The sequence below is a fragment of the Panthera uncia genome (assembly GCF_023721935.1).
Source record: "Panthera uncia isolate 11264 chromosome D3 unlocalized genomic scaffold, Puncia_PCG_1.0 HiC_scaffold_9, whole genome shotgun sequence".
In the NCBI taxonomy this organism is placed as follows: Eukaryota; Metazoa; Chordata; class Mammalia; order Carnivora; family Felidae; genus Panthera; species Panthera uncia.
This window is the reverse complement of record NW_026057587.1, coordinates 4,734,549-4,745,674: the sequence shown is the minus strand read 5'-3', so window position 1 is coordinate 4,745,674 and position 11,126 is coordinate 4,734,549. Positions and strand designations below refer to the sequence as shown.

Genomic DNA, 11,126 nt, shown 5'->3' with positions numbered 1-11,126 from the left:
CGCGCGCCCCGCCCCTCACCCCCGCCGGGCCGCGCGGCCCCGGGGCGCGCGGGGGCGCACCTGGCAGGTGTCTCCAGGTGGGCCCGGCGCGGGCATGGCGCGGGCGGCGGCCTTCGCCCCACCCGCCCCGGGGGCCCGCACGTCCCTGCGGTGGGACACGGAGCCGCGGGGACATTGTTGAGACGCGGGAGGAAGACCTGGCGAGGCTCCGCAGGCCTCCTGGCGTCTCCGGCGGCGTCTGACGGCGGCGCGCCCTGACCCCGAGGGGCTGTCCCTGTGTCCCGTGCCCTGACTTTGAACACCGTGGGGGGTTAGGTGTCTCAGGAGGGCATTTCCGAAGGGCAGTCCTGGATTCCCCGCAGCTCGGCAGAGACCCCCGGCCGCCCGCCCCCGCCAGGCTCGCACAAACCTGGGTCCTTTCCTTTGCCCAGACGGCCCCTTTGCTCGAGCCACGGGCGCGCTCTGAGCCGTCAGTTCTCGCCCCTCCTCCACGCAGCCGCCCAGCCCTCGCGTCTGTCCTGGACTTGGGCTGAGGCCCCTAACTGCTTTTATCCGCTTCAGTCCGTTTCCGCTTTCTTTGCAAACCGAAGCGGTTGTGGGTGTTTTTGAGCCCTTTCATATCTTCACCCCACTTCGTTATTTTGGTATTTCACAAAATGACACGTTTCTTGCAGCTTTATTTAGGTGAAATTCATTTAGCATCTAATTAACCTTTTTTTTTTTTCAGTTTATTTATTTATTTTGAGAGAGAACAAGCGGGGGAGAGGAAGAGTGGGCGGGGGCGCAGAGGATCGGAAGCAGGCTCTGCGCTGACAGCTGAGAGCCGGATGCGGGGCTCAAACCCGCAAACCCCAAGATCATGGCCAGAGGTGAACTTGCACGCATAGCGGACTGAGCCACCCAGGTGCCCCAAGCGTGGGACTCTTGATTTCAGTTCAGGTCATGATCTCGCGGCTTGTGGGTTCGAGCCCCCACATCAGGCTCTGCACCGACAGTGTGGAGCCTACTTGGGATTCTCTCTGCCCCTCACAAGCTCGCCCTCTCTCTCTCCCTCTCAAAAATAAACATTAAAAAAAATCAAATGAAAACACCAGGCAAACTCTCCAGGCTGGGAGAAAACCAGTGTAGACCCTAACCACGGAATTTGTATAAATTTAAATTTATAATTTGAGGGGCATCTGGATGGCTCACTTGATTAAGCCTCGGACTTCGGCTCAGGTCATGATCTTGTGGTTCACGAGTTCGAGCCCCGCATCGGGGTCTGTGCTGACAGCTCAGAGTCTGGAGCCTGCTTCAGATTCTGTCTCCCTCTCTGCTCCTCCCCCACTCCTGTTCTGTCTCTGTCTCTCTCTCTCAAAAATAAACATTAAAAAGAATTAAAAAATATTTTTTAAATTTATAATTTGCATGAAACTTTCAAAGGCGTTAAAGAAATTAGTCCTAGGAGGAGTGAGTCTCATAATAGTTTTTGTTGTTGTTGTTTTTACTTAAAAATGCCTTTTACAAGTGAAAAAATAAAGTTATTCAACTGAATTTTAAAACGTTTGGTTAACCGGAAATATTACTCTACGGCAAGAATAGAATAAACATATCTGTAAATAACAATGTAAAAACAGCCTAGTTATAAGTAAAAGTCCCAAATAAAAATAAAATTAGATTTCCTTTTCTTTTTTTTTCTTTTTAAAAAAAATTTTTTTAACGTTTTTTATTTATTTTTGAGACAGAGACAGAGCATGAACAGGGGAGGGTCAGAGAGAGGGAGACACAGAATCTGAAACAGGCTCCAGGCTCTGAGCTGTCAGCACAGAGCCCGATGCGGGACTCGAACCCACGGACCGCGAGATCGTGACCTGAGCCGAAGTCGGCCGCTTAACCGACTGAGCCACCCAGGCGCCCCTAGATTTCCTTTTCTAAACAGCTTCATTGAGATAAAATTCACACGCCATACAATTTACCCGTTTGGAGTACGGAATTCATTGTTTCTAGTATATTCACACGGTGGTACAAACATCACAATCTAATTTTAGAACACCGCTTCTAAAGGAAACCCCAGACCCATTACCAGCCCCCACTCTGCTCCCCTCGACCCCGCAGCTGCCCCCGGAGGACCCCCGGCCACGCCTGCGTCTCCGCCCGCTGCCTCCGGGGCTCCCTCCTGCTCGTGGCCCGATTCCCGGCCCGGGTCGCAGAGCCGCTCAGACTCCGCAGGGCCCCTGCCGTGCGCCCGGCCAACCCACACGCGCCGAGAGATGATGTGACCAACTGCCCTTTCAGGCCACCGAACTCTGGCGCGCGTTGTTAACGCTGCGCGAACGCGGATCCCCGACACCCCAGTGGCGACGGGCCGGGGTCGCTCTGGGTTCTCGCCCAGCCCCCCGCCCCCGCCTGCCCCTCATTCCTGCGCCAGCCCCGCCCCCGCCCCGCGTCCTGAAGCGCTTCCCGCCGGCTGCAGGTCCAGACGCGGCCGCCCACCCGCCGCCAGGGGCCGCTCGCTAACCGCTAACCGTCCCAGCTCCCGGCACCCCCCCCTCGCTCTAAATCCACCCACCTCCTTCTGCCTCATCTCTTTGTTGACACGACCATTTCCCAAACTAGACCAAGCACTCTTGGGGGCAAGGAGGGGCGGGCACACGCAATCTTTCCCTGGGCAGAGCCTCGCATGTAGTCAACAGTGAGTAAATACATGTTTACTGAATGAACGACGTCTGCAGAGAGAAACGAAGAGCACCCCCGATGAGAACAAACCCCTGCTTGGCATCCGGCCACCCACAGGCAGGTAGGTGTGTGGGGATGCTGGTGGTGCGAGGCTGGTGCAGGTGCCCCCAGGGGACTTGGGGGGGGGGCGAGCATCCCACTAGATCGGTTAAGGGCATATTTGGTCCTGAGTCGGAAGAGGGGAAAGACTGGGGAAGCCACAGCCACTGACCCAGTGCTGGCTGTCTGGCCGGTTGGCCTGCAGCAGCTGTGGTCAAGCTTCCTGGGCTCCTGTGTGGCCCGGCCTCGTCTGCTTCCATCCGGTCCTTCCTGCAGAGGGGGGAGACTCTGGTCAGCTGGAAGGTGGGGCCAGGAAGGAGGTAGGAGAGGAAGGTGGGCCTTGCCCTGGTGAGTCTGTGGCGCTTTGCCCAGGACTCCCTTGGCCTTGGTCCTGTGGATTCTCCCTTGGGGGCTGGAGTCTGTTCTGGAGTTACGGCTTGGCCGGTCTCCCTTACAGAGGGGCAGGTGGAGCCCACGATAGAAAGGTAGGAGCACTGAACACTTGAGCAGTTATCAGCGGCCAGGGAGAGATTTTCTGCGAGCACTGTCCAGCTTCACGCATTTGCCCGTGTGGTCTGCTTCCCTGTGTGCAAGCGTGCAGAGGCTGCTGCCCTGGGCCGACTGCCCCGGTCCGGGCCACACTGCCTTTCCTTGGAGGTGGCAAAGGAGGCAGGGCGGGTAAGGCCCCAGTGTGAGGGGTTCGTGCTCGAAATATGGGAGTCACAGTTCAGGGAATAATTTATTGGCGTCTGTGATTTCTGGCAAGATTTGGCATCAAGCTTTTTTTAAATAAGTTTGTTTTTGACACACACACAGAGAGAGAGAGAGAGAGAGATCACAGCGGGGGAGGGGGAGGGGCAGAGAGAGAAAGGGAGACACAGAATCCGAAGCAGGCTCCAGGCTCTGAGCTGTCAGCACAGAGCCTGACGCGGGGCTCGAACTCACGAACCGTGAGATCTTGACCTGAGCTGAAGTCGGACACAACTGACGGAGCCCCCCGGGCACCCCTGGCATCAAGCTTTTATTTGCCAGATTGAGATACTATGGAATCATATTTTGGTGTTGAGGTTTGGAAGGAAAGACTGTGGAAAGATGTCTGCTCTGAGAGATTTATACACAAATATCCACGGAAAGAGACTGCATTAATAAAAGAAGAGTTAAGAATAAGCAGGGGCTGCGAATGCCCTGTTCTTCCAAGTTCAGGAACAGCTACGCCTCAGGGCCTCCCGGGCCTCTGAGCAGTGCCGGTAGCCTTTGGTTTACGGCAGTGAGATACACACAAAAATTTTCCCAATGTAAACACCGTAACGGGCACAGTTCAGGGGCACCAGGTACCCCCGCACCGCCCTGCCGGGGCCACCGTCCACGTCCAGCACTGTCTCGCCCTCCGAGACTGACGCTCTGTCCCGCTCCACGCTGACGGCGGCCCAGCACCCGGTACCCACCTTCTACCCGCTGCTTCTACGAATCTGGCTGCTCTAAGGCCTTCCCACGAGTGGAAGCCTGCAGTGTCTGTCCTCCTGGGACCGGCTTATTTCACTCAGCATCATGTCCTCAGCGCCCAGCCAGGTTGTGACACGTGTCAGGGTTTCCCTCCTTTTTCAGGTGACTTACATGTCATTGTATGGATGGCCTACGTTCTGTTTATCCTTCATCCTGGACACCTGGGCTGCGCCCACCTCTTGGCCGCCGGCCTTGTCGCTGCCGTGGACGGCATGGGCTGGAGCCGCTCCGTGGGGACAGTGGGTGTCTGTGCGGCATGGCTGTTTGACCAGGCACATCAGGCCCAGTTTCATAAACGGCCTGTGAACTTTTCAAGGGCCCATGAGAAATCAGAGACCATAAAGGTTTTTTTTGCCCTGTTCAAAGTACAAAAAAACATGGCAAGTTTTAAATTCTTAAATATTCAAGTTGTGATTTAAATCCAGCCTTCATATAGTTGTATTACTCATATTCTTTATATTTGATGTAATATGGAGGCAAGACTTTCAAGACTGATACAGTGGCTACAGGTTTGCCCATTTATTTTCGGGAATGTTTATCCGACTCCGTTGTCTAGTGTCATTTCTCTGGAACATGTGCTTAGGGGCATCTGGGAGCCTTGACCTGCAGTGAGGGGACAGAAAGAGTTCCCACAGGGGCGCCTGGGTGGGTCAGTCAGTTGCCTTTAGCTCAGGTCATGATCTTGTGGCTCGCGAGTTCGAGCCCCGTGTCAGACTGCTGTCAGCACAGAGCCCACTTCAGATCCTCTGTCCCCCTCTCTTGCCCCTCCCCTGCTTGCACTGTCTCTCTCTCTCTCTCTCTCTCTCTCTCTCTCAAAAATCTTTATATATATAAATATAAAAGAGTTCCCACAGCCCTTCCGCTGGCCCTCGAGCGCTGGCTCATGGAGCTTACGGATCAGGAGAACAGAGGCCCAGGGGTCAGCAGAATGGAACGCGGCCCGGTGCGTAAGCATGACGCAGGGAGATGTGTCCACGCCCCAGGAGAAGGGCCCCGGAAGGGACGGCCCCACCCACACCCGGATCTGGACCTCCAGCCTCCAGGACTGTGAGGAACAAACGGTGGTTGAACCCACCCCGCTCACGGTGTTTGTTATGCAGCCGCAGCGGACCGGTACGGGTGTCCCATGGTTGCTCAGGGGGCATCGTTGGCTTCGCGGGCCGGTCCTGACTTGAGGACGCTGCAGCCGCTGGCCCAGTGCTGGTCCCCGAGGGCCAGCTGAGAGACGGAAGTTGGCTTCCGGGCTGGCTGCTGCGGCCCGGGGGCCGAGTCCCACTTTCAGAGACGGTCCGGCCATTGTCCGTCTGTGTGCTCAGTCTTCCAGGACTAAAAGGTGGGTCTTGGGTTGCGTCAGGGAGATACTTGGCGACCTCATAAGAGCTGTTTCTGAATGTTCCGTAAGTTCAGTGGCCTCCAGGGCCTGGGGGTCTGGGAGCTGCTGGCAGGAGCTGCCTGGTGGGCGGCCTCAGCGGCCCCTGGAACACACGGAGGCCACCCCGGAAGGCTTCGCTCGCACTCCCCATCCGCCGTGCGGGCCGTGCAGGGAACCCACAAGCTCACACGTCACGCCTGCCGGCATCTGGGGCCACACGCGGCACAGGTATGTCCTGACTGCCAGCTGCTGCTCTTGAGGGGAAAACGTTTAAACACCGGTAGCACGTGAACGCTGAAATAGACTTCGAAGTGCTTTTCCGAAGGTAAGAAGTGAAAGAGCTTTGGCGCTGCTCGTGCTGCGCCCAGCAGCCTCCCTCTGCTCTCCTCTCCCGTGTCTTTGTCATTCTTTGGTGGCTGCCGATCAGAATAGGGCTCCGCGTTCATGGAGTTGTACCTCTTTTGAAACCAATTAGCAAAACTTGGGAACAAAATGGTCTAGCAATGCTTTTGTGACTTCTGAACTATCTTAAGCGGATTGCAGACAAATTTAAGTATAAAATTACAGAAAGCCCGAAACTCAGCTGATGTGTGCTGTGATTTGCTATTTTTTCCAAAAACAAAACAAAACAAAAAACCCGATAGACGATGATAGCCTCCTTTGGCCTGAGATGTCCTGTGTTGCTGAACGTGTCTTCACGGGGATTCACATGTCGCATGGGCAGCGGGTCGTTTCCGGAGATTTTTGTGGAGGCCAAATGACTGTAAGTGTGGAGGTGCTCTGGAAAATACCAGCCTCACCGGTTCTGCTAGCGCTCCTGTTGATGTGACTTGAGCGGGAGGTACACAGAGTCCTCGGGGGCCCCCCGTGCTGGCTCCCTGACCCCAACCCTGCCATGGGCTCTGGCTCCCGCCTCCTCACAAGCTTCCCCACGGCAGCCTGCCCAGAAATGGCTGTCCCTGGGCTGTCCCGTGCGGCTCCACTGTTTTGTCCAGCTCCTGGGCTCTCCTCGTCCGTCTGCGTCACCCCAAGCGCGAGGACACGGTGTGTCTGCCTTTCTCCCTGGGGACCTTCTGCGTTTCTCAGTTCCAGCCCCAGGAGGACTTGTCTTGTGGTCAGAGGTGCTCCTGGCCTGGGGGCCTGAACAGACCAGGAGACAACAAACAGGTTTCCACTGTGCTTTGCGGGGCAAGTGACCCCAGTAAAGAACAAAGGGGCAAGATGAGCACATCTTCACTGGAATCATCTGGAAACCAGAGGTTCACGGGACACGACATGGGACAGCAAGAGGCCACCACTGACCTCATAGATGGGCAGCAAGGTCCCGGAAAGGCTCAGCCGTCCCCCCCCACCCCACCCCCAAAGGGCCTGTAGCACCTGGGACGGAAACCAAAGGCAGGACTGAGTCTGAGGCTCGTGGGCCCTGGGCTGGGAGCTGGTGGTCCTGGAGGGGAGCACGGCCATGGGGCGGGAAGACAGACTTGAGGAGGGTTTTAGAACAGGAGTCTAGCTTGTACTGTGGAATGATGGAATGTTCTAGAACCAGATAGAGGTGGTGCTTGCACACTGCTAGGAATGCACTAAAGGCCCCTGAATTGTTTACTTTACAAAAAGTTATGGAGGCGCCTGGGTGACTCAATCGGTTAAGCCTCGGACCTCAGCTGAGGTCATGATCTCACTGTTCATGGGTTCGAGCCCCGCGTCAGGCTCTGTGCGGACGGCTCAGAGCCTGGAGCCTGCTTCGCATTCTGTGTCTCCCTCTCTCTCTACCCCTCCCCCGCTCATGCTCTGTCTCTCTGTCTCTATCTCTCTCCCAAAAATAAACGCTAGGCCTGTGGCTGTGTGGGCCACTCCAAGAGGTCACCGGAGACATTCCAACAGCAGACCAGGAATGTCTTTCTGATTGCTGCCATCTGCTTTCACTCCATCTAAAGATGCTTCGACCCTGACGTCTAGAAATCTTGACTGGCCACACTCAGAACTCAAAAATTGGTGTATAATTTGCTCCACTCCACTGTTTTTCTTTTGTTTCCATAGAAATGCCTCTTATTTAATACCAGATTACTCGATTGATTGTCCTGCAAATTCCTCACAGATGTATGCCTCTTTGTCTAAAATACACAAACGCTGCCTGCCTTGGTCATTCTTTCTGTCTCATCATTGGGCCTCCATGTGCACGTGATAAAACCTTGTTTCTTTCTCCTGTTAACCATGTCAGTTTTTTTAAATAATTTTTTAAATGTTTGTTTTTGAGAGAGCGTGCGTGTGTGTGCACGAGTTGGGGAGAGGCGGAGAGAGGTGAGATCATGACCTGAGCCGAGGTCAGACGCTTAACTGACAGAGCCACCCATGTGCCCCATTCATGTCAACTTAATTCTTGAACCAGCTAGAAGAACCTCGAAAGACAGAGGAAAAGTTTTCCTTCCCAAAACCAGTAGTCAAGGATCCTAGGTTTCCCTGAACCAAGGTAACCCAGGAAGACACTGTAGGTGCCTCCAGCTTTGTGCTCAGGAGGAATAAGTGTACCTGTGCAGGAGAGGATGAGTCGGGGCAGATACCGTGGACCCCGAGACGTCACCCTGGGCACCTGGCCTCTCAGACACATGCCCAGGCGAGGGCGTTGGCTTCCTGACCTGCACGGCAAACACACGCACAGGACACAGCCCGTCAACTGCCCGTGAGCATCGGGGGCCTCCAGGACAGGAGGGCTCCAGTCAGTCCCCCGTCAACCTGCAAAGCCTCCGCATGCAGGAAGCCCGCCCCGAATATCTTTCTGGGTGGCAGCTAACTAAACAACTAGGAGGAAAATTGAGCCCAGGGACATGGGTCCTAGATCCATAACAATTGGTGACAGACCAGCCATTAACACTAAGTACCTTAAATGTCCCCATTTGGAAAACATCCTTGGAATGGACATAATAGCACATACTCAGGGGAAAAAAATCCATAAACTCCTAAAAGAGCAAATTATCGTGTGGACTGTATCATATGACAGACCGATGCGGTAGGTTAAAAACAACACGAGTCCTGTAGATTTATAATAGGTAACGGGAATTTAAACTAATACTGCAAAAATGGAGGGAATACTCTCAGATACAAGTGTTACTATAAACCATATCACCACTGGATCTGAAACTTAATACACGCTGGTTGACGCAGCCTTGACTGGAGAAGCACAGTCAGGACCCGGAAGACCGTGGCGCCGGCTGAGGAGGACTCTGAGCGCACACCCGAGCCACGTCACTCCCAAGGGTTTGCGGCACGGTCACCGGGGACCGAAACGCCGCAGGCCCCGGTTCCACCCGAGTGGGTTTTGGGCGAACGAGTCCCCGCGATCTGAGGACAGGGACCAGCGGCTGAAAGGCTCCCCTGGGCGCTCTCTGGGGCCCTACGGACGGCAGAGCCACCGACACAGACTAAAGCGACGGCGGGTCAACCGCAGCGTCCGTTCCGGAGCCGGCAAGCGGACCCCCGGCGAACAGAGGGCAGCGACCCCCACCACGGGTCCCGACCGGGAAGCGGACCGTTTCCCAGCAGGGCGCGCACGCGGGAGGCCGGGCCCCCGCACCAGCCGGGGAAGCCCCACCGTGGCCACGGCAGACCGGCCGCAACCTCCCCGCAGCGAGCGCTTCCGCCCCCGGGCCCCGAGCACAGCGCGCGCTCTCCAGACAGATCGGCCTCCGCGACGCCGGCCGCACCGGTGACCGGGCCGCTGCCCCGGGGAGAACCCGTCCGGGGGGACGACGAGGCCGTGGGTGCGCTCTCAGACTCGCGGGCGGGAGCTGATGGCGGAGCTCCCCGCACGGAACACGGCGCGGGCACCGGCGCGGGCTGCCGCCGTCTCCAGCTTCGTCGCACGCGTCCCCGCGCACGCGGACGACAACCCGGAACACGGCACGGGCACGTCCGCCACAGCTCACGCAGACACGCAGGGCAGCAGAACGCGGCGAGGACGGGAACAGGTGCGGCCCGACCGAACGAGCGCCGCCACTCTCCACTCTCGGATAAAGACAGGTGAGAAGCAAAGGCAGGGGACTGAGCAAAAGGCACAGCCCATGCAATTAAAGCCATCGTGTGACGGGTCTATAAACACGTCAGGTAGGAGGACCACCTCCGATGCCGATGCCGAATATTCAGGCTCAGGTGATGCGGGGCGGTTGTGCCTGGGGCGGGACCCGCACCGACGGCCCCGAGGAGTCCGGCGTCCCTCGAGGGGCGAGAACGAGAAGGGCGGAACGTTCGCAGGACGCGGTCCTCACGACCACGGGCAGGACGGCTTCGCATCTCCAGCCTCCACCGAGACCCCGAAGCGGGCGGGTGCAGACGCGGCCGCGGCCCGCACGTCCGTCCCTGCTCACTGTGGGACGGCATCCTCTCCGCCCCGCCGACACCCTTCCCTCGGCCCCAGCGAGAGGCCTGGCGCCCCCCCGCCGTCCGGGGCTGGAAGGCGGCCTCCGGGTCCGGGTACAGCCCCGCTGTCTGCGACAGCCTCTGCCCGCTCCGCGGTCGGTCGCCATCCCGGACCCCTTGTCGCCCCGAGGACGCACCAGCGGCCCCACCGTCCCCTCCGCCCTCCACTGTCGGCCCCGCCTGCTCGCCGGGAGGTGCAGGGAGGCTGATCCCGAGTGGAAACCCCAGGTCTCTCCGCACGAGGGTCGGGGGGCTGCTGAGGGACACCACGTACGTCCTGCTCGCGGACTCGGGTGATGGATTCTGGTCTGAGCTCCTCACTGGATCTTGGCAGGATAACCCAGCAAATACACCGGGACAGCCTTGTCCTCACCTCTGTGCTGCTCCCGTAGCTTCCGACAAGGGCGGTCTGGACACAGCAGAAATTTGTAAGAATAACCACAGTTTAATCTCAGACTTACATTGATGATTTTCTAGATTCCCCATCACACTGTTTAATGCAAAGTCACCATGGAGGACGCTGTCCACGCGGTGTGATGACTGCTTCACCGTGAGCTGGACCCGGTGATCGCGGGCCCCTCCCACCCGCTCCCTTCCCCCACTGTGGGGTCTGCTCGCCTCCCTGCTCCCAGATGCTGTGCCCAGGCCACGGCCGACAGACACTGACGTGCTGAACCCACCTGAGGCGTCTGTCCAACCTTCCAGATGTGGCAGCCAGACACGCGCTCATCTTCCTGCTGCCCCAGACCTGGTAGGTGGGGTCCCTTGCTGACGACCCCCCCCCCCCCGCCATTCTGGGCTGGCCTGCACCTGTCTTCAGTCCCTGCCCGTTCTTGGCACAGGGACGGGCCTCACATGAACCCTAGAAGCTCTCGGGCTGCTGGACACTTGACACCCGGGAAGCCACGGATGGGACGGGAGGGACAGGCCTGGGGAGGAGCCCCGTGGGGGACAGTTGGCCCACACGTCAGGTAGGCGGCGTCCACCGCGTGAGCACGGGGACAGCGGAGGTCGGCAGGCAGCCCCAGCGCTCGCTGGAGGCCAGCGGTTCAGATTCGCCCCATCAGCCCTGCCATCCCGGGTGCCT

At 57.7% G+C, this 11,126-nt stretch overlaps 1 protein-coding gene and 1 long non-coding RNA gene across 2 annotated transcripts in view; both read right to left on the bottom strand.

Annotated features, from left to right (window-relative positions):
- Nucleotides 1-96, bottom strand: part of P2RX2 (purinergic receptor P2X 2) — a 3,481-nt gene extending 3,385 nt beyond the window's left edge. Inside the window, exon 1 of the mRNA XM_049620646.1 lies at nucleotides 61-96. Coding sequence (XP_049476603.1) covers nucleotides 61-96 — 36 coding nt within the window. The remainder of the gene's footprint in view (nucleotides 1-60) is intronic.
- A 2,576-nt stretch (nucleotides 97-2,672) lies between these two features.
- On the bottom strand, nucleotides 2,673-7,085 carry LOC125915069 (uncharacterized). Its single transcript, XR_007455560.1, has 2 exons — nucleotides 5,333-7,085; nucleotides 2,673-3,024 (listed from the first exon to the last, which is right to left on the bottom strand). It is a non-coding gene; the product is annotated as an uncharacterized LOC125915069 (long non-coding RNA).
- Nucleotides 7,086-11,126: the final 4,041 nt, after the last annotated feature.